The 23,611-nt window shown below is 48.9% G+C and overlaps 1 protein-coding gene across 8 annotated transcripts in view; it reads right to left on the bottom strand.

Moving 5' to 3' along the window:
• The window catches only part of PSD2 (pleckstrin and Sec7 domain containing 2), an 88,900-nt gene that overhangs the window by 37,633 nt on the left and 27,656 nt on the right, over positions 1–23,611 (bottom strand). For all 8 annotated transcript variants that reach the window (XM_040573213.1, XM_040573210.1, XM_040573207.1 and 5 more), the window contains 3 exons: positions 9,336–9,905; positions 1,887–2,375; positions 795–989 (listed from right to left, as the gene is read on the bottom strand). In XM_040573213.1, coding sequence (XP_040429147.1) covers positions 795–989; positions 1,887–2,375; positions 9,336–9,841 — 1,190 coding nt within the window. In that variant the 5' untranslated portion in view covers positions 9,842–9,905. The remainder of the gene's footprint in view (positions 1–794; positions 990–1,886; positions 2,376–9,335; positions 9,906–23,611) is intronic.

Genomic DNA, 23,611 nt, shown 5'->3' on the forward strand with positions numbered 1-23,611 from the left:
AACACATTATATTTTATCCAGGAGAAATATTCTGGGGATTGGTGTCCTCATACCCACTGGCATCCTAAAGTCATATATTACTGTTATGTTTGTTACTATTGCCCTGTCTTTTAGAAACCACTGTAACTCTCTGGCATATGAATAAACACTTCTATTTCCCTTTTGCCTTCCCCATGCCAATCTACCAGCTGAAGGGCCTGGACCTCTGTTGTGCAACTGTCTCTCCATCAAACCCTTGTGGGTTCACACAGTCTACACAGACTGGGTCAGGAGGCACTGCAGCAAGATTTTGGGTGCAGACATGAAAACCCTGGGGAATGGCAGGGCAAAGATGTTACAGGGCTTTTGCCTTGTCCCACTGAGACAGACTCTCATTGCCACCACACTCCCAGGAGCTCCACTTAAACACAGGAAGGTCAAGATCCAAAACTCTTCAGCCTGGGGATTGCTTTAGGTGTCCTGCTGGACCCCTTCGAAATGCAGGAAGCTCTTTGTTCTGGCAGGCAGCAACTGCAGCTTGTTGCAATTAATGCCCAATACATGCAAACAACTTGTAGGATTCAAATTGCAAGGGCATTGGTCTTGGACCAGTTTCAACTGGGAAGATCTCAAGTGGCCCTGACATGAACCAGCAAGGCCTCATAACAGTAGGCTTGTCCCTTTCTGTGTTTGTCCTGTTCACCATGCTCCCATGGACCCTCCCCACCACAGGTGTGTTTCTGACAGCCCGATTCAGTGCTGCCATCTCTGTCAACTGCTTGGCCAGGCTGGCTGCACTCCAAAGCCCCACTTACTTCTTCCCAAGCTGGCGTGCCACATCACAGCGCTTGAACCCTTCGAGGTTGTAGAGGCGCTTGGCCAGCCTCTTTGCAGCCTCACTGTCTGCCCTGCAGCCATTTGCCAAGGTGTCTGTGCTTCCCTGGTCAAGCTGCTCCGTGCTGCCCATGTCGGAGTCAGAGTCTGACAGGGCATCTTTCAAGCTGGCATCGCTACACAGAAACAAGAAACAAGATTCAAGGAGCAGCAACACGATTTGATGAAACCCGTGGAAAATACCACATTTTGATTTCTTCTTGTCCCAAACAAAAAGTATGAAAACACATTTGTGAACAGGACATTGGACAAAACCTCTTTCATTTCAGGTCAAAAGAAATGGATTTTGATGCATTCAAAATAGTACAGATTCATTTCAAACTTTTAGGAAAGAGATGAAAGAGAAACTGACTCCTCACTAAGAAATGATGTCACATCCATTCAAAACAAGGAGACCCAACACCGTTTTAAAGTTCCTCTCTTGCCACTGATATGGAAAGTTGTCCTGAATGGATACAGAGACTGACAGAAGTGTAGATCCATCTGGTTGATATCTAAGGGATACCAAGCTTTTTTACAGCTGTTGACATTCAGGAAACTTAAGGAACAGATGATATGCTTTTAGGGTTAGATTATTTGCCGAGGATATGGGTTTATTATTTGCTGGCTCAGAGGGTGACATCTCCACTGATCTCCTCACTGTCTGCAGAAGAGCTCTTGGGGAAGCCTCTACAGGGTCACCTAAGTGAAACCTTGAGCACATTTGGGATTATATCTGACTAACTCTTACCTGCCACGAGCTTTTGCAGATTTCAGTGGTCTGCCTAGAACAGCTCAGACTTTGCCTGCCTTAAGAGCAGATGGGATTTTTGAGCAGCCAGATGAAAGTTTGTCCTGTGGGTGTTTGGCCTCTCCACCATGACAGCACATGTGAGGAGGCACAAGGGAAAAAAAAAAAAAGAAAAAAAAAAGCATCTCCACCTCTATTACGTTCTCTGAGGCTTGCTCCTGGCCTGGGACCCTGTAAGACAAGGACAATTCCCTTTGCCCAAGGAATTCAAGGCCTGCCTTACCTGATGGAGTTAATGATCTTGGTTGCTTCTTCCTCTGAACGTTCCACATGGAACCCATTTGGGATATTCTTCAAAGACAAACGGCTCAGCACATTCTCTGACCTGCTGCTAGTAATTGAGTGCCTGAGAGGGCTCCCAAAATCCCCCTCCACTGGCTTTACTGCTGCCTGCTCTTGCTTATCAGCAGCCATGTGGTGAAGGGCTTCTCTCTGCTGGGCCACCAGTTTCTGCTCCAAGAGCTCTGGGCTTTCCTTGACTCGTTGCTGGATCAATGGTGTGAGTGGGGCCTCAAAACTGACGCAGCTGTCTGTCTCGTCTGTGAGAGAAAGGACATCCAGAGAGTCCAAGCTGCTGTAGTATGTGCCCTTCATTAGGTCAGACTCAACAATCTTCTCAAAGGTTGAGCTGAATCCATCCCTGATGTCTTTGAATTGAAAATGTTCCTTGTCGTCCTCACTACAGCTCAGCTTGGCATTTCCAGCAGCAAATCTGTACCAAAAGGAAAGATGTAGAAAATACTGTCAAAGTAATTGTTTGCACTGTTCATCTTGGAGCTAGGGGGCAGGAGAAGAGGCAAAAATAGATTCTGTGATTATAGGCCCTTAGGAGCTTTCTGTGGTATAACCTGCTTTGTTCCAGTTTTATTACAAGTTTCCAGAGCTGAGGAAGGTAGAGCTTTACAATGAGCAATTCCAGGGACCCGGGCAATCATGGTCAAGCCCCAGTAAAAAGCCAGATCTCTGAACTGGTTACAGTGGTGCCTGACACCTGTGACTGGACCAACTGCCAGAATGGATTTAATCTGCAGGTTCTCTTTCCCTTCAAGTGCTCTGATTCTGGCAACCTCAAAACCATGAAAGTCCTTAAAAATTGAGATCAAGTCATATAACTGGATGTTGGCAGCAAATGTTGGCAGCTTGCTCCCTTTATAGCAGAGGAAAAACAGAAGCTTTTAGAGTGCCTTGAGCCTTTTGTCTCAGGCAACGCAGCCCAGAAGTGCAGGGCACACTAGAAATACTATTTTTTCTCCACCGAGAAGGATGTACAAGGGGATGGGTACACACCCAAACAGGGGAGTCGCCATGCTGCTTTACAGATAGACTGTGGATAGACTGCTGGATGGAGAAAGTACTTCCCTCAGCAGCTCTGTGGAGGAAGGCTGGAGAAGCTGCTGTGGACTATCAGGCCTTGATTCATGACCCCAGGAGAGAACCTGCACAAGGCATTACTGCTTGCTGAAGGACTGCCCTGTGCTGCCTGTGTGTAGGCACATCTCTCCATGCTTATTGATGCACCTATGTTCAGGAAAGCCAAGAAGCTCAGGTTCCTGTGAAGTGGATACTCCTCCCTGTCTTTCCTTCTCTGTGATTCTGGATGCCAGGTCAGCTGCGTGGTGAGCTGTGGCAGGAACAGGCAGTGCTGGCACACCAGGGTGGCACACCAGGGAGCAGGGCAGGCCCACCTGAAGGGCAGCGCAAGGAGGGAGACAACAATGCACGGCCTACACTCCATGCGTGAGGCCTGACAGGCTTTGACAAACAAGTTCCTGCACCCTTTGAAAAGTCATTTCTGATGTCTGAGCTCTTAGAGCTGCTGTTCACAAACCTAACTCTATGACTGTATGGCCTAAAATCTTACATGAATATGTAAAGCCAAATAATCTCTTGATTCCAGGAGCTCAGGGCTTTAAGAAAACTGTCACCCAGATCACCAGAGCTGGCCACACAGCAAACCAGACGTAAACAGAAATGACACAGACAGCATCAGCTCCTCAGACTACTGCAGCCTGGGGTCTCCTCAGCCTCAGAACTGCCTGTCTTTACAAATCCATTCATCCCTGAAGGCTGAACTGCAAAGCCTGGACATGATTTTGTGTACAGAACAGGTCTCCACCCTCCACAAAGCAGAAGGAACTTTAGAAACTCTATACCCCTGTAACAAGAAGGATTTTACAGGCTTAATTGCAGCCAGTGGTGGGAATTACAGACCTATCTTGGCAGCTTGACCCATTGCCCAACTTCTTGGAACTACTCCCTTTTATTTTCCAGCCCAAACTCCTATAGGAGGCAACAAAGTCAGAAGACCTGTGTCCCTACAAATGCCCCAGTGAAGTCTCTTGTGTGGGACGAAGGGTGGAGACCAGGGCAGGTGCCATGGCAGAGGATGGGTCAGTGAATGCTGACGAGCCTGCCAGCACCAGCGGACACAAGTCCCGCACACCACATCTCTCCCTGAGTGGTCCCAGAGAAGACTCTCCCCAAGGGAATACAGGCTTCCAACAGCTTAGACCAGCCTAGGAGCAGTGCCTGCATTTAATTCAACAAAGCTCAGCTAGGGTGGGAGACAAGGTACAACCTCACTTGTATGAATGAACCTCCCACAGGGAACTGTTGTGTATTACACAGCGGGGAAGGCAATTGCTTTACTTAAATAAAGAGCCATATATTTATTTGTATTGTAATCACAAGCTTCTGTCTATTGAAGTAACATTGTACCTAATTGCCTGTGCTGCTTTTCCCAGTCATCTCTGAAATGCTGTTTTATTGCTTATGGCAAGGCATGCAGAGCAATGCACTCGGTTATTATTGCAACTGAACCGTACTGGATTTTTATGCACTGAGTTGTTTACATTTCAATTCTCACTGGTTAATTAGTTGTAATAAAGTAGAACCTAGTTTGCTGTGTTGGTGGAGTAGGGAGGCCAATCAGAGGACATGATGGCAATTAGGACTTTCTTGCCTGTGCACTGCAGGCCTTCTGCAAAGTTCTTCTGAAACTTTGTTTAATGAAATTTGAAATGCTTGTTGGCTGTATATTGACATGTGAGGAAAAGTCTGGGCAAAGGCAGCAGTCACAAACCTGCAGGTACTAAGCACATCTTACAAGCCAAATGTGGGGATTCCTACATTTATCAGTTTGACTTTTTGCATGATTTTATAGGGCTGAAATCAGAGAACATCAACCACCAGTGAAGCTCTCAGTTTGACTGCAGAGCTGCAAATTCCCTGAGATCAGCAGTGCCCTGAGATCAGCCCCATGCTGGGGGCTCCTGAGAAGGTGATAGAAAATGGGACTTCAACAAATGGTATATTGGCATCCAGTGGATGCTATGGGATAAACTAGACAAGGGGGCAAAAAGGATTCAGTGAGTGCAAACTGCAGTAGAAGTACTAAAGCTTTGGCTTTATCTCCTTGACTGGGGAAATTCAGAGACAATGGAGGATGACAGTGAATTCCCCAGTGCTTTGGTATGTCTGTCAGCTTTGTTTCTCATGACCCACACTCATTGACGAACACCAGTGCAGCAGGCAGTTAGCTGTAGCAAGGAAAGACCATGCTGAGTTTGGCCCAGCCATGCATTTCTGCCACTCATACTATGGATACACGGTCAAAGTACAAAGGAGCTTGAACACAGCAAGCTAACCTGATCCCAGAGAATATGTGGTTTCCCAGATTTCATTTTTGTCCCTGAAGTTTTCCAGATGGCCTTTTGCATTCAGGTATAGTGTATCTTGTCCCCTGCGCATCCAGCTTCCCAGAATACTTATTTTCTATCCAAGTCAATATGTTCACAGCACAAGATCATGGTCAGTGCATGCAGAGTGCAGTCAGGTTGCATCAGGCCCAAATCCTTAGCCTGCCACTTCTCCCAATTCATGCCCCAGTATCGTATAATAATTGCAGTTCCAGTGACTGCACCAGCATTCACTGACCACTTATGGCTTTGTCTTGAACTCACAGTCTCTGCCAGGGAACCACAAACCAAGCAAATATGATTCCCTTGCAGCAGAGAGACTTGCAGACATCCAAGACTTGACAGAGTAGCTTACAGGGCTTGTGGATCCTGTGTGGAGGTGGACTCCCCAGGCTCTCTGGACATCATCAGGCAGTAGCATCCTGCCTTGGACTTCTTCCTCTTCAGTATCTTCAGTTGTGCCTCTTGAAACAGTGCTTCTGCTTCCTGCTGGGGGCCTTGGGTAAAACAACCAGCTTTTTACTGAGCAGCCTGCTCGACACTGCAGACGCAATGGATTAGTGATGCCTGTCGTCAGCCCACATGCTGTATAGCTTCCCAGCACTGCTGAAACTCCTGGCCATGCTCCAGACTGTGCTACCAACAAATGGCTCAGCCTGAAGCCTACACCAGACTAAGACCAGGAGGTGATTCAAATGCCCCTTTTGGTCATCCCATCCCTGTCACACCTTCTCCTCTTAAGAATCGAAGAATCACATAATCATCTAGGTTGGAAGAGACCTCCAAGATCACCTAGTCCAACCTCTGACCTAACACTAACAAGTCCTCCACTAAACCATATCACTAAGCTCTACATCTAAATGTCTTTTAAAGACATTTTTTGTTATCTTTAACGGCAGTAGCCAGATGGAGCTCCAGATGAGCTTTGGCCTTTCTAATTTTGTCCCTGCACAGCCTCGCAACATCCTTATAGTCCTCCTGAGTTGCCCGCCCTCTTTTCCAAAGATCATAAACCCTCTTTTTCTCCTAAGCTCTAGCCACAACCCTCTGTTCAGCCAGGCCGGTCTTCTTTCACGCCGGCTCGTATTTGGGCACGTGGGGACAGACCGCTCCTGAGCCTTTAAGATTTCCTTCTTGAGGAGTGCCCAGCCTTCCTGGACTCCTCTGCCCTTCAGAACTACCTCCCAAGGGACTCTGACAACCAGTGTCCCGAACAGCTCAAAGTCTGCCCTCCGGAAGTCCAAGACAGCAGTTTTACTGATCCCCCTCCTGACTTTGCCAAGAATAGAGAACTCTACCATTTTGTGGTCACTCTGCCCAAGACAGCTCCCGACCACCACATCTCCCACCAGTCCTTCTCTGTTTGTGAACAGCAGGTCTAGCGGGGCACCTCCCCTGGTAGGCTCACTGACCAGCTGTGTCAGGAAACTATCTTCCATGCTCCCCAGGAACCTCCTAGACTGCTTCCTCTGGGCTGTATTGTATTTCCAGCAGATATCTGGGAAGTTGAAGTCCCCCACGAGAACAGGTGCTGAGGATTTCGCAACTTCTGCCAGCTGCCTGTAGAACTCCTCATCCGTCTCCTCATCCTGGTTTGGCGGTCTATAACAGACCCCCACCAGAATGCTTGCCTTGTTGGCCTTCCCGCTGATCCTAACCCACAGGGACTCAACCTTATCATTCCCAGTCTCGAGTTCCATAACATCAGAACACTCTCTAATATAGAGAGCCACACCACCACCCCTTCTATGCTGCCTGTCCCTTCTGAAGAGCCTATAGCCAGTCATTGCAGCACTCCAGTCATGGGAGTGGTCCCACCACGTTTCAGTGATGGCAACCAAGTCATAGCTAGCCTGCTGCACGATGGCTTCCAGCTCCTCTTGTTTGCTGCCCATGCTGCGTGCATTAGTGTAGATGCACTTCAGTTGGGCCATTGCCTTCTCCCCCAGGCCCTGACATTTTTTCCCCTGGCACACCTCTAATGAGTCTTACTTTATCCCCGTCCCCTTTCTTACCTAGTTTAAAACCCTCTCAATGAGCCCTGCCAGCTCCTGCGCTAGTATCCGTTTTCCCCTTCGGGACAAGTAGAACCCATCTGCAGTTATCAGGCCGGGTGCCGAGTAAAGCACCCCATGGTCAAAAAAAAAAAAAAAATTTCTGTGTTGGCACCAGCCTCTGAGCCACGTGTTTATCAGGTGGGCTTTCCGAGTCCTCTCTGTACTCCTCCCTGCCACTGTAGGGATGGAGGAAAACACCACCTGTACTCCCGCTCCATCTACTAATTGGCCCAGTCCCCTAAAGTCCCGTTTGATAGCCTTCAGGCTTCTCTCTGCAATATCAACGCTGCCAGCCTGGACTATCAAAGAAGGCCATGCTCCTCTGCTGTTCTTCTCTGCTCATGGCATCTCTCTCATGCTGGGGAAGAAGGTACGTAGACAAGGCCATAAGGTTCAGAGTGACTATTAACCCTGGGTGGCTACAATCCAGCCTGCTGGGTGATTTGTGGTGACAAAGGGAAGCATCCCTGCTCAGGAATGGCACGGAAAAAAGCCCACCTCATCCCAGTGACCAGCCATTTTGCCTCAGTCCCCCAGCCTGCAGAGCCCCAAGGAGGTTTAGGCACTTGCAGAGGCTCCCAATGAGGCTCTGTCTCTGGTCAGTGTCCCCCAGCCTGGAAAGTTCTGCCATGAAATCAGGCTGTCAGTATGGAGGACACAGACCGGAGGTATGACACATGCTGGTCTGTCTCAGGCACTGAGAACAGGATGACAGGAATATTTCTCGGCTCACACTGCTGAGTTGCCACCCATCCAACTGCAGACTACGGCGTCTGGCAGAGGACTACCTGCCATGGAGCTTCAGACATGAAGATGGCCAATTCTGCAAATCTAGGGTGTATCTGAACAAAGGTCAGCGTAAACTCTTCTACACCTTGCCTGATGCATGGGTGAAGACTGCCTTGACCAGAAGTATCTAAACCTCGTGAGGATTGCTGAGCCCCAGCAGTCAGTGCCTGGTCCTTGGTGAGAGGAGTAGATCCTGCAGGGCTGATGCAGTGATGCTGCTCCAGGCAGACACTAAGGGGACTCTTCAGCAGGCCTCACTGCTCTGCCTGGTCATTTCAGCAGCTGAGAACATGGTGTATGCTGGTGGCTACATACCCTAAGCCAGCAGGACATTCAGACCTGGTGCAGTGGCTCCAAGCATACACACAGCTTCTGGGTCATTAGTGGGGCCACCTGGGCTGAGGCACAATGAGCGCACGTGGCCACTTTCATTGTGTCACAGCAATACACAGCACTTCCCAACCGCCCTGCTCACCTCCCAGCATCCTAAATCACACACATCCCAGATGGAGCAGCACAATCCATCCCCTTGCTGCACACTCAAGCCAAAGCAGAAATCAAGCTACCCTTGTGTCACCCAGGCGCTGGTAGCACCAGCCACAAGTGCAGTGGGGATCAAAGCTCAGTGCCTTGCCCTCTCTTACTAACAACATGGTCCTTGGATGCAAAGTTTTGATCTGCTAGTCCATGGACTGCCAGAGCAAGCCATTCTGACAGGGACTTTCAGGGCATACCAGGCTCCCCATCAGCTCCAGGCTATTGTGCTTGCCCTGCTTTGATACCTAAACTATCTCAGCAAACTCTGCCTGAACTGCTGCAGCTAAATCTGTAACTTGTAAGTGGGATGCTCCCAAAAGTCATCACCCTCAGCACACTTGAGATCTCTAAGCCTTTTCCTTCACCTTAGTGCATCGGGGCAGACATTGTCTCTAACCACATTTTTTCTGCATTTGTAATAGGGAAAGGAGCCCAGAGAGAAAAAGTGAAAACACAGTTAGCTATGAGAGCAGCTGCAGCTTTTTTAACTGGTGAGTTACACAGGGAGGAATGGAACTCAAACCAACGAAATCTGGGAAACGGCACACGTGAACCAATGCCAAGCTAGTGTTACGATGGCTTCACACTCACCCAAGCTGATCCTCCGTCTCATTGCTGCTCAGCATTTCTGAGGAGCCCAGGAAGCCATGCAAGTGCAACTTGCCAAGGGCCTGGATCCGTGCCTCTGGAGCCAGGGATCCTCTCTCCCTGGAATCCACGCTGCTGGGGCTGGGCACGCTGCTGTCCTGCTGCTGCAGCCTCACCGCCTCCCCACCCGCACTGAGCTCCGCATCCACGCCGTTGTCCAGCGCTGGCCCCACACAACCTTCGCTATCACTCGGGGTGTATGCCTCTGATCCCTTCTTGGCGCCCACAGAGGCTGCCAGATGTTTGTCCCCACAGCCCCGGCGCACCCCATCTGCTCCTTGGCCGGGCTCGGCATCATCCGGGGGGCTGGCCTTCCTGCTGGCAGGCTCCAAGGGCTGGCCAAGCTGTTCGTCCCCATCGCTGCAGGCTTGCACAGCAGGCTGTGAGCCCGAGGAATGCAGCTCGCTGGAGGATGCCACAGACAATGGGAAGTGCCTGCTCTCACTCATATTCCGCTTGTTCTCCCAGCGCTTGCAGGCTCTCTCCCCGCGGTCAGCTCAGGCGTGGCACTACCTACAACAGAAAAGACACTACGTCACAAATGCCCGAAGGGATGTCTGAACGATGCTGACTTGTCCACAGCAGCTCAGAAGGGTGACAGCCAGTGCCACATCTGCAGTGACAGGAGTGGAGAGGAAAATGTATCCCTCACCCTGCTTTGACCCCTCAGTGTAAAAGCAGGGAGGAGTCATGCAGGGAAGGGTATGTTGCTTGCAAGGACAAATGCTTGTTACCCAGCACAGTGAGATTGGAGAAGAAAATCTGCCCTTGAGATCCTGAGCCATCGGGGCCAGGCATCCCACCTTCCAGAAAGCAGAGACCCCAGTAGCCCCTAGAGAGCCCAGCCCAAACAGGGGCTGGCGACAGGAATGTGGCCCCACTCTTCCCAGGCTGGTGACTGGGGTCCTATTCCCCGGCACTCTCTGCCCACCAAATGCTGGGGCCTGTTTCTTGGCCTGGCAGAAATAGGAGAAAGGTGTGATTTTTTTTTTAAACACATTTAAGCAGCCATCATGTGCCAACCTGTGTGATTCTCCCTGCTGACTTCTCATTTCTAAGTGTCTTCTTCCTTGGCAGAGTAACACTTTTCCAGACACACAAGTACTGCTGAAGTAGTTGCCTGTTAAAACTCCAGCAAAAGCATCCTTACTGAATATCCCATGAGATGCTCTCTCTGTAGGGCAAGAGAAGGGCACTACATTGCACCAAGTGACACAAATGGCTTTTTCGATAAGCCCTTAGTCATGGGCTACAGCCCCACAGTGCTGTGCAAGTATTGTAAGCCCTGCACCTGAAATCCAGTGACCGTAGTGCCAGGAGAAATGACCTCTTCCAGAAGCAGGTGTTTCTGTGTGGTGTTCAGGCTGAGGAGTGATAACAGCCAATTTTAAAACAATGTCTGTCTTCACCTCATCAGGAAGCATACCTAACTGGTTACAGCAAGCAGATGGGAATCCTGGCTTCTCCTCCTAGTTCTGGTCCTACCTCATGTCTCAAGCAGATCTTCTTAACTCCCTGCCTCAGCTTCCCTCTCTGCACACCAGGGATAACACATCACCTGTGTCAGGATGCTCAGACATTGAAAATGGGCTCTAAGTGCTCTGACTTGTTGACCTGCAGATCTCATTAGCAGTAACTGCTTTGCAAGTACAGGGCACTACTAGTTCTTGGTAACAAGAGGTGCCTCTGCCCTTACTACTCCTCAGCCTGTGGAGGCTGTGGCAGTGTCAGCAGCCTGTCCCCTCCTGCTGGTTCCTCTGCACCTGGGCAAGGAGCAAAGGAGTGGTGGGGTTGGACCAAAACACCTCTCTGTGCCCTGGACGTGGACTGAGCTGCGCAGGTATGTGCTGAGCTGCTGGCTGAGTGGGACAGATCCCAAGGGGAACCCCAATCCCTGGTGACTTTGCCTGGAGCAAAGCCCAGGCAGGACTCAGGATCTGGCCCCTCCCTGTGTCCTGTTCCCTGCTGCTAGGAGATGGGGTGAGCTGGGGAGTTCAGAGCTCCATGTCAGACGGGTTTGTAGAAAAACACTCCTCGAGTTGCCCATGCCACAGATGTGACATGGAGCAGGTGCCTCTTTGAGGCAATGTAGGAAGGTTTACCTCTTCTCCACGTGCATCCATGTGCATCACCAGCTGTCAGAGAGAGCACAGCATCCCCACCTATCACACTAGGTGCAGCCAGGCTCTTCCAACAGATGCATGACCCCTGCCTGTACCAACAGACCAGAGAAAGTGAAGCACAGGCCAGAGAGAACCCCACTGATCTCCTGCCACCCTGCTGCTGCTCCATATCGGGCTGTTTCCCAGACCCATACAATGGCTGAATGACTCATTCTTTGCAAAATACTTCTAATGATCTTCCCTCTGCATACACCGGTATTCCCTGGTTTTCAGCCATGGCAGTGCAACAGCTGAGTGCAGTTGTAATCCTTAGAAAGGGCTTCTGACTTCTTTCTTCCTACAGACTTCCTTCACATGCACTGGCAGTGGAGCCAAGCCATTGCAGTATCTTCAAGGAATTTACTTACAAAACTATCAAGACCCTCCAGAGCATGACCACACTGCAACCTTGAGTAATGCTGGAAACCTAACATGATCCAAATTTCAACACTTTCGCATAATGAAGGTATAATACAGACATGCAACACAGAACCAATATTCAAATCTTTGGGGAAACCTTTCCAGAAAAGCTCTGCTGGTCTTTTTCTTGATGTGTGCTGAAGATTCTTTTTTTCAGCTTAGCCGAATGGAAAGAATAGCTTTTTTCAGTTCTAATTTTTAAAACTAACCACGGAGTTTGGGCTGAAATTCCCCACCTCCCTGCTACTGCTCCAATAACTTCAGTAGGAACTAGATACCACCCAAGCTAAATTCCAGTCTAGTAACTAAAGCTTGTCACAGCTATAAGCAATTAGAAAACAGCAACCTAAATGTGATTAGGAGACAGGGCTAAGAAGAAATGTTGGCAAACCTTCATAAGTGTGAGGTCCATTCTACCCTCCTAACTTTAATCCAATTTTTAATATCAGTAAATCAACATTTATGTTATTATACATAAGCTGCTGCATTATGCTTACTCTGTTTTACCCTCTGTGAAGTCTAAGTGGGATATTTATGGTCTGGAAGAAGGGCTAAAGAGTCAGTAGCTAAACACTGAGGCATGCTCTTCCTTGGCCTGAGTTCCTGATGGAGAAGAAGCACCAAGGAAGCCACGGGAGGATGCATGCAGAGACTGCTGCTCAGACAGGAATACCAGCAGCTTCCATCACACTGGTCTGAGTAAAGCCAGCAGTGTCTCTCACAGCCTCCTGACCCCTCCAAGATGTGTACGTCTTGTGTGGATTCATACTCCATTGCACACACATGAAGGGAGGCTGTCATGTGCAGCTGTAGTCTGCAGGCAAGCTGAGCTGTGTATTACTCAGCAACTCACTAGCTACTAGACTAATGCATGTGGTGACAATCACTTGAAGCACACCCAGGTTATGGGTAGCTGAGGCTTCCCAGAAGCTCCAGAGGAATGGTTGGGATGTGAGCCGGTGACTCACCCAGCTCACAAGATGCCTTGTACTGAAATTACCTGACTCCTTCCACCCTTGCCCACGCAGCCAGGCCAGTGTGTCCCACATGAGCTGTAGAATGTCTCTCCTGCTCTGCAAACCCATCAGCCAGCCACATGTGGTAGGGCTCATCTGTGAACCACTACCTTCCTGCTTGTGTCAGGTATGTGCATGGGCAAAGGGAAGGGGAGACGTGCTGTGATGCCACCAGTTGGACTCAGAAGACCACCAAGAGTGGAGGAGCTGGTTAGAACTGCCCACACCTGCCCCCAACAAATAGCTGCCCCTCAGTGCTGGACAGAGACCAAAGGTGGCCTTTCTGTTAGCTCTGAGAAAGCACCAATGTGCGGCTCAGCCTCTGGCTAAAAGCAGCCACAGCTTCAGCCAGGCCACTGGGAGAGGACACACTGCAGCACCTTGCACGGGCTGGGATTCAGAGGGCTGCCCTGGGGCTCCCTTCCATTTCCCCAAAGCAGATGGGGACAGGCCTGACAGACAGGAGACTGAATTGGACTATGGTTTCTATTGCATGTTCCCCTTGTCCCTGCTTGTTTCTTCATGTTTTTGCATTGCAAAGTGCTCTGGTCAAGAGCTGTACAGGTAAGGGCTAGAAGGTAATATCTGAGTTTGCACTGGTGGATTTTCACATGACTGAGCCTTCCCCTTTCTGCAGCCTCAGGCATTCCCTCAAGTAACTGCTGCTTTCCTAGGTCCCATGGGTAGAGCAGGAATCCCATGTGTGTCCACTGCTCCCAGCCTCCAGCAAAAAAAACACAGGTTAGCACATAAAGAAAGGGGGCTGGCAAGAAAAGAGAATGAACTAGCATATGCCCTGGATGGGACTGCTCACACCAATGGCTAAGGTGGCTCTGCTGAGAGCATGCATTTTAACAGCTGTTAAGATGCAATTCCATGATTTGGACCAGATTAGCTCTGTAAGGCCCACATAAGCAGAAGGGCATGGATTCACGCTGGAAGAGGCTATTATTGCTGTGGGGAAGGCAAGGAGAAGCCAAGAGATCCATGATCTAGTGCTAAACATAGCCCTTCCCTGTCTCCTTCCCAGAGCTGGGGCTCAGTGCTTCTACCATAAGATGGGAGAGAGGCGAGAGCCTCTCTGCCCTTTCTTGTAGGCCATTTCCAAGCAAGACAACTGCAGTTATGAGAGCTATTAGTTTCATTCATCAGACTCCTGGCCACACCAGCCTGTGTGTGTAATGTGCCCAGTGCCACAGAACAGCTCTGCAGCACAGCCACCGACTTGCCCACTCTGCCTCAGGGTCCTGCATGGCCCCTGGACCACAAGGAGACCAGGGCAGGGCTGGCGTGGGGCAAAGGACAGCAGAAATACCCCATCAGCGCTACTTCAAGGTTTGCCCGACTGCATGGGTGGGGAGTGTGATGGGGCTCCCAGGAAGAAATTGCCCACTGCTGGTCTTGAAACATTCACTCACTCATGGACATCTGCACTCAGCCTACTTTGGGGAGATGGGACCAGCAAAGCCAGGCTGGCACCCACTGTAGGAAAGTGCCAGTCCCAAAGAGGCTGGGCAGTGATGAAGCAAAGCTTGCCCTGATTCTGTAAGGGGTTGGAAACCACACAGTGGCTCTTTCAGGGACTGGCTCTGGAAGTCTCCCAGCTTTTGTTGAAGCTGAATGGCTGGTGGGAAATGATTATTTTAAATTTTCCTCCCTGCTTTAGGAACTGGAAAGGCTCCCACTTCAGTTTGTGTAACTGCTTGGCTGCTGTGACACGGAGGGCTTGGAGAAGAATCCTGTTGCTTGTTCAAGCACGAGCTTCCCCTCACACTGAGCTGGGTTGCTCCCTGCTACACCCTTGGTTTGCTTCAGTACTCAGGATTCTGCTTCCTTGGGCTTTGCAGAAATGGGGCAGCAGGTCCATCACGAGGGCTTTGTCCTCACCCTGGCAATCACAAGGACGTCTAGGGAGAGAGCAGAAGGCACATCAAAACTGTAGGAGAAAGCCTCACCCAGATCATCCCCTTGCTCTGCCAGACCTAAGGAGGTGACAGTAGCAGGAAGGGGTGATGGGAGCCTTTGCCAAGGTCCTAGTACTGATAGAGATGAGTCAGTTTTGTGAGCACACTGCGCAGGCTGGGGCCTGGCCCACATTTTCTCCTGGTGCATTGTGGTGAGAGCTGCCATGAAGGGAAAGACAGATGTCTGTGCTGCCAGTCAGGTGCCACCCAAGCTGACATCTGGAGGCACATGTAATCCCCAAGAGCAGCTTCAGTTTGTAAATGTCTTTTTTGCACTTGGAGGTCCAAAACCTGACACGGTGTCCAGGTTTGGTCTCATAAGCCCTGAGCAGAGGGGAAGACTCTCTTACCTCAACCCACCAGCTGCATTGCTAACACAACCCCATGTGTACTTGGCCTTCAGTGCCACAAAGGTACACAGCTGACATGGTGATCTTCATGGTGATCTTCAGCAGAGCAGCTACCAAAGCAGTCAGCCCCCAGTCCATAACAATGCCTGGGGTTAATCCAGTAATCTCTTTGCTAAATTTCTTTGCTAAATTTCATGAGGCTCTCTACATGCAGTCCTTTTTAATCCTCCCAAGGTTTTGCTGCTGGCCACCCAGAGGCAGGATGCTGAGCTGGGCTGATCGTGGGTTGGCTCTAAGTTTTGCTGTGCCATGTGGTGTGGAGCAGGAGGGACCTGGGACATGGCTGGGGCCACTGACACAGAAAAAGACGTGAGGAGAAAATGTCTATGTGGTCTCATGAAACGGTTGACACCTCATGTAATTTTCTTACTTGTAGGTGGCAAAGAGTCTCCAGGATCTTTGTCACTCAGACCAGGGGGAGAAGTTTCTTCCTGACCACAGTCTCAGAGGCTACACTGAAGCCTGGGTGGTTTAACTTTCTGCCTTTGAACAAAACTAACTGAGCAAGGCTCAGAGAGCTTCCTGACAGCCTGGAAAGACCCAGCATGTCCTTGCCAGTCTCCCATTTTCAATTCAGAATCACAGAATCACAGAATGGTTAGGGTCGGAAGGGACCTCTGGAGGTCATCTGGTCCAACCCCTGCTCAAGCAGGGACACACAGAGTAGAGTGCCCAAGACCATGTCCAGCTGGCTACCTCCCAAGGAGAGATACTCCACAACCTCTCTGGGCAACCTGTGCCAGAGCTTCCCAGTGTTTAGATGGAACCTCCTGTGTTTCAGTCTGTTGCCCATTGACTCTTGTCCTGGCACTGGGCACCACTGAAAAGAGTCTGACTCTATCCTCTGTGCACCCTCCCTTCAGGTATTTATACACATTGATAAAATCCCCCATGAGCCTCCTCATCTCTAGGCAAAAAAGTCCCTGGACCTGAACAGACTCAGGCCAGTCATCACCTGAAACCAATTTCTGCTTCATGGTACTGCAGACAGAGGCTGGGGAACAGCTCCTTCAACCTGTGATAAACCCCACAGGATGGGATTCACTCAGTGCAATGTGAATACAGCATAGACACACCAACAAGGAGCATCTCAGGAGCTCTGTCCTTGGAACTTCCCCAGTGCCACATGCTCAGACTGCCAGGTGAGGAACCCTTAGACTTGCTCTTCGAGCTCTTTCCAAATTATTTTCAGCCTCAAGGCAGGAGGCACCCTCCTCATGCCTTGTTTGCTGACGACCATGAAATGCGGATCTCTGTGGCACACTTTGTGCACTGGCACCCCATCCCACACCATTGCAAAGCGGCTGCAGATTTCTCAACACGTTGGTTTCAGAAAGACACCTTCTATCCTCTTTCTGTGAGTGAAAACCAGTTTTAGGCAGCAGCTTTCATGGTGGGAAGAGCTCTTCAGCAGAATTCAGCAAGATGCAACAGCAGATGTTACCTGCTTGGCCCTTTTCCTTGATGCAAACCATGCCATGCAGATGCACAGATACCATCTATATACATAGCTACAGCTGGGCCTTGTCCCTTTCTCCCTTATAGACAGCCTCTTGCAATTCCCTTCTGCTTTTCTTAGAGGGAAATACCAATGGTCATTTGTTTTCCTTGCATCTGGCTTGGGTTTTATAAGAGCTTAAAAATTCCATTGGTCACTCCTTTGGTGCTTTTGTGACCCAACCCATCACTCAGTTTTACAAAATGCAGGTGCAACACATTACCCTGGATGGAGGGTATGTGCAGGGATACACCAAGGTTTCTTTGAAGAGGCAAACGCATAGAGAGATGGAGAGATTACAGCCATGGTTCTGCCTCTGTTTTCTTTTTGAAATACATCTCCCCTCTGTTATGCCTCTACTTTGACCTCTGCCCTTTTAACACTATTGACAATAAAAAACTTTTACAACTATCATTGTGAAAATCCTCATTTCTTTCTCCCATGGGCTGACAGTTTGTTTTTATGTGATTTTGAAGACCTCAATCATGTCACCTCTCAGCCCTTCATCTCCAGATTGCCATCCCAGCCTTCCTAGTCTATTCTCATAAAACAGCTTCCCCACCCCCTTGAGCATTTTGATTATTTTTCTCTGTATTTTATAGTCTGGAGATGGGGGAAACAGCACTGCGTAGCGAACTGAAGATGTGGACATACCAAAGATTTGTACAGCAGCAAACTGATGTCCCCTGTTCTTTACATGACTTCCTACCTGATGACACTGAGCTCTCGCTCACCTGCAACAGCTCTGCTGAAGATTATGAACTCAGGAGTAGAGCTGGGCTGGCATCTCAGACAAGCACTGATTATTTCAAAGGTGCTACTCCAAGGCAGGATGAAGGGGAAAGTGGGCAGAACTTGACGGTCACAGTACTTCCCATTCTCTATTCTAGTCTTACTGTTCCTCTGGCCACTCTACCCTTGACAATGCTCTATAAAGACCTTCCTTGTGGCCCCAGCACCTGCAGGGCTCACTGGAAGGGATCCTCCAACATCACAGAATCATGTAGGTTGGAAGAAACCTCCAAGATCACCTAGTCCAACCTCTGACCTAACAAGGTCCTCCACTAACACTAACAAGTCCTCCACTAAACCATATCACCAAGCTCTACATCTAAACGTCTTTTAAAGACCTCCAGGGATGGTGACTCAACCACTTCCCTGGACAGCCCATTCCAATGCCTAACAACCCTTTCGGTAAAGAAGTTCTTCCTAATATCCAACCTAAACCTCCCCTGGCATAACTTTAGTCCATTCCCCCTTGTCCTGTCACCAGGCACGTGGGAGAATAGACCAACCCCCACCTCTCTACAGCCTCCTTTAAGGTACCTATAGAGAGCAATGAGGTTGCCCCTGAACCTCCTCTTCTCCAGGCTGAACAACCCCAGCTCCCTCAGCCGCTCCTCGTAAGACTTGTTCTCCAGACCCCTCACCAGCTTCGTTGCCCTTCTCTGGACTCGCTCGAGCACCTCCATGTCCTTCTTGTAGTGAGGGGCCCAAAACTGAACACAGTACTCGAGGTGCGGCCTCACCAGAGCCGAGTACAGGGGGACAATCACTTCCCTAGCCCTGCTGGCCACGCTGTTTCTTATACAAGCCAGGATGCTGTTGGCCTTCTTGGCCACCTGAGCACACTGCTGGCTCATATTCAGCCGACTATCAACCAATACCCCCAGGTCCTTCTCTGCCAGGCAGCTTTCCAACCACTCCTCTCCCAGCCTGTAGCTCTGCTTGGGGTTGTTGTGCCCCAGGTGCAGGACCCAGCACTTGGCCTTGTTGAACTTCATACAGCTGGCCTCAGCCCATTGGTCCAGCCTATCCAGATCCTCTTGCAGAGCCTTCCTACCCTTGAGCAGATCAACACATGCACCTAACATGTCCATTAATGAGGAGGGTAAATAGGTTCTTTCGGCAGAGAAGTATACTTGTTTAGTCTAGAAGAGAGAGCCCTGGCTTCTGAAGGACCGTCTGTGCTCTGTCAAAAGCATTCTCATACTAACGCTGCTCAACACTCTTCAGGCCATAACAGAACTCAACTTTGGTCCCCATGTCCTTGAAACTCCCATGTGGACAACCGGTCCAAGACTCTTGGATGCTACTGAGTTGCCATGTCAACCTTGCTGACTTGCATTTCCAGACGGCCTCTAAACCAAGAGCGTTGGTACCAAGGTATCCATGACAAAGTACCATGTAACTTGACTGCTGAAGATGTTTAGGCTCAGAATACTACAAGAGTCTATAAGAGATTGCTAGAGGATGCCAGGAGACTGTCCAGATAGGACTAAGCCTTCCAACGGACTTCATCCAGCAAAACCTAAAACAGGATCCCCTAGACTCCACTTTGGACCTAAGATGAGAAAACCAAGCCCGTCAGTGAGGGAAACTGTTGGGTAACTCTCACACCAGTGGGAATTTTTTACTTTCACCCCTGTGAAGGAAAGGAAGACCAACTTCACTCACTTTTCCTGCCCCAGTCAGGCTGAGATGCACTTATTTGGCTGGAGCACACAGACTCAGCCAAGATTTCTTGACAGCCAACAGAGCTGGAACTTCACTACCTACCATTACAGGGAGTCAGGGCATGAAATGTGGCATTTCCACTGAAATCAGCTTGGGCACAAAGCTGTTAACCCAAAGGATTTGCAAAGAGCAGCCTGAAAAAAAAAAGAATAAAGATCTGATGTGAAGGGACGTTCATACATCATCAGGGCCAAACCAGGACATTTGAGAGGCAAACTAGAGAGAGTATGCCACTACAAGGGAACAGACAGGATAGTGTTCTAGAAAAAACACCTCCTCTGAGACTAGGACATGAACTTCAGCCCTCTACCTAGTGAGTACTCCACCCATAAGCTCACTTGTTCTTCTACAGCAGGCCATTTTTTTCTTTCATTTAGACCAAAAATTTCACCTTCCCTTTCAAAACTGCAGGAAACATTTATACAAAGGAAGTGTAGGTTAGGTAAATCCTCTTTCCCCTCCCCCCCTCCAAAAAAACAAACAAACAAAAAAAAGATGATCACTAAATTTTTGAAAAATTTCTACTGGCTATTAAGTACTGTTAGCTGGCAAAGGTTCTGCAGGTAGCATGACCTTCCTCCCTCATTTCTCCCAGGGTCCTTCACTCAGAAAGAAATACTTGGAGATCTGGTGACCTACCTACATTTTGGTTGCTCCATCACACCTGTATAGTAACGTGCTGCCTCTCTAGCTCAGTCTTCCAGGCTGCAGTCTTCAGGTTGCACGAAGTCAATGAAATGATTGAAAAGATAATAACATATGTGTTTCTAGCACTTACAGACTGGGATGGAGCCAGTAAAAGCAAAGCACAATTTCATTGCTCCATTAGGATGTGGTAAGTTATTATTATCTTTAACATGGCAACAGGAGATGCTAGTCAGAACTTGACTATCCCAGAACTTGCTTGAACACATGGGAATGCACTTTGAGAGGATTCATCTCACCCAAATGTAGACATTTCCAGATGAGCTCAGCCCCCAGACCCTCTTCAGAGTTAGAAGACTGCATCTGATCTATATTAGATGTTTGTGTTACAATGAGAAAATCACACTCTGGTGTTCTCTGGCTAGATCTCCACAGCCTGGGACAACAATCCCAGCTGCTGATGTTTATGTTGCAGACACCTACTTTCAGAAAACAAGTCTCCTGCACAGCACTGCTTACCACATTTAGCCTGCAAACACTTCCTCTGTTCACAGCTTTCCTCAGACAGGCTTCTGGTTTTTCAGAACAGACAATGAGTAAGAAATCCACTTCCTGGAAACCTGCAAGTCTTCTTTTTATTTCCTACAGCCAGTTCAAAGCAGAACCAGTTTGCATTGCTGGCTTTGCCAACACATGGATGCCTTGAACTGAACGGAAAAAAAAAAAGAAAAAAAAAAAGCTGACTTGCTTTGAACAAATGAGCTGTTGCCCAGAAAATAACACTGAAAACCTGGTGGAGACATTTTGTAGCTCCTGTGCAAAGATTTGACCTGCCTTTAGTGGACATGTAGGATAACCATGTCAATATGAATGTAATTTTTGTGCTGAAGGATTATAGCTCCAACAGGCATGCTCCTACACTGTCGTAAAGCAGCTTTATATAGACAGGGCCATTTCTTCTCCACAAGGGAATTATAAGAGCAAAAAGCACCATCAGGCTGATCTAATTGCATAAGTATGGTGCGCTGTTTAAGCTGTACCTGCTCTTGGATTCAGGGACTCTTCCAGTCTCGCAGTGTGCAAGATGTCCTGCACTAGATCGCGTGACAAGGCTGCAGCAGAGTTGCTATACCAGGCTGCAGTAGGTGATTTTGCCTCTTGGAGGGCTTTTTTAAAGTATGGAGTTCTCAGAACTTTTCTCCTGCTCCTTAGATATCATTGTGTTTAGACATCATCAGGGAACTGATGAATTACACCCTGGACTGAGTCTTCACTGGTGCACAGGGAGGCCAGAGGGGCCTGTCAGAAGTAAGTACATTGTAAAGATGAAATAAAGGTTCAGGAGATTAATACCATTTGGCCTGGTTCATCAGATGATCCAGTGACATAGTGGCATGAGAGAAGTGGCAGTTAGACTTGCTGTGGGAGCATGCAGCCCAAGACAATGGTGTAAGCTACACATTGTGTATATGAGCCTGGGAAGCTGTTTCTTATAGCGTGCAAAATTAAAGGGAAACTGTCATCAAGGTGCACTCCTTACAGTTTGCTGTTACCTGGAAAGCAGTGGATTCCCTGCATTTCTGCTTCTGCTTACAAAAACATCTCGGTGATAAAGCACAGGTTTCTGCTACAGGATCATTCCCTACATCTGCCAGTAGCTGCTATAATTTTCTGGCCACTTCCCTTCTCTGTTGGTCTGATGGCAGTCATAGTAACACATTTACATTTTAGGTGTTGCTATCATGCTGTGACTTTGCTGTGATATTGCACATCCAAGTCTCCTGTGTCTCACCTAGGGCTGTTACTCTGTACCTCGTCCTGAGGCAGCTCTGGTCCAACACCCCCACCAGAGCTGCCATGTCTTGATGTTATCACAACTCTCACATCAGGTGCACAACGGAAAGCCAAGCTTCCTGAAGTCACACCTGAAAACCCAGCTCTCTGCCTCCTTGCACAGAAAAATGAAAAGACTGCAGAGGAAGCCTGAAAACTACTAGAGCTCAAAGCCACAACAGGGTACAGCCCCAAAAGTTTGAGCTAAAAGTCTTTCGGCTTTTAAGACAATCTTATGATTTGGGAGTGAGGAGTTACGTGCATTCTGGAATCCACACTTTACACCGTGAGGTGCCATGCCAGAGGCAGGTCCTAGCTGTGCATGGATCAAAGACCTGTCCTGCAGAGACAGAACAAGGGACAGTGGTTTTAAGCAGAAAAAGAGGAAGACATTTTTCACTATGAGGGTGGTGAGGCACAATATGAGGTTGCCCAGAGAAACTGTGCATGCCCCAACCCAGAGGTCAAGGCCTGGTTGGATGGGACTTTGAGAAACCTGATCTAGTGGAAGGTGTCCCTGCCCATGGCAGGGGGCAGGACTGGATCAACTTTAAGGGTCCCTTCCACTCCAAACCATTCTGCAATTCCATGAACACTGACCACCTGAGGCAGCTGCCCAGGAGTGGCCAACAGCAGAGACCACTTCATGGAGGGGAGAAGGACTGCAAGCTGAAGGGTCCTGCTTTATGATAAGGCATGTTTGTAAATAGTTCAGAAAGGGTTAGTATATGATTAGTAGAGGCTTTCAACATCTTGCAGACAGGTGCTTCTGAGCACCTCCAAAATACCACTCATAACACAGGAGCTTCTAATGAGCTCACATTAAAACAGTTCATCGACTGCCTTAACCCTTTCAAAACAACTTCTAATTAGATAGAGACAAAAAACAAGAGCTAACAGGCAAGGGGGACTTTTTTCTGTTTCAAAAGGCAGCTGTGAACTCTCTTCTCTACTGCTGAGATCACAACAAGGGGGCCAGGCAGGGGGGCCGTGGCTGCATACCCTTCCAGGAGCTCCAAGGAATTTTTATGCTGGCCAGGTCTGGCCTTGCCAGCTCCGACTGGGTTCAGATAGCCACCTTACCAGAGCGTTACAGTAGCAATAGCTCTTCTGCAAGTGGCATGATTCCCCAGCCCCCCGGCTCCATGAGCAAACGTCCAGGCAGGTGCTCACAGTGCTGCTGAGCAGAGGGGTGGACAGCAAGGGAGATGGGCAGAGACAAGCCTTCAGGATTGGGACCCTCAGCCCAGCTCAGCTGCTGCAGCAAAGTCATTTTCTCTGTTTCTGGGAAGAAAAGAAATCCTGTGAACATCTGCTGCCTCGGTTTCCCCACCTATGCAATGGTGAAAGCTGCCTCCTGGGACCTAAGGAAAAAAGAGAGCTTTACTGGTCAGACAGTATCAGGAGAATACCAAACCTTGAAAGGACAAAGGATGAAGTATTCTCAAAAGAAGGCTGAGACTCCCAGCTGCATCTCCTGCTTTGGTAAGCTCAAGGCTGGTAAGGGGTGGCTTGAACACCTTGCCTGGTGTTGCTAAGTTATTAGATAAAATCTAAATACTCATTAAAGCAACGCCTGGCAGAAACCCCATCCTCAATTACAAAAATCATCTCTCTCTCTCTCTGCAGCCTTTGGGGCCTTATAATCTAATTAAATAAAGCTTTTTCACTTTCCTCTTGACTGCTCCCCTAGCTTCCATTGTACCAGTGAAGACAAATATATATTTTTAATTTAACAGAATCCCTTGCATCAT

Source organism: Cygnus olor, chromosome 14 (assembly GCF_009769625.2).
Source record: "Cygnus olor isolate bCygOlo1 chromosome 14, bCygOlo1.pri.v2, whole genome shotgun sequence".
Taxonomy (NCBI): Eukaryota; Metazoa; Chordata; class Aves; order Anseriformes; family Anatidae; genus Cygnus; species Cygnus olor.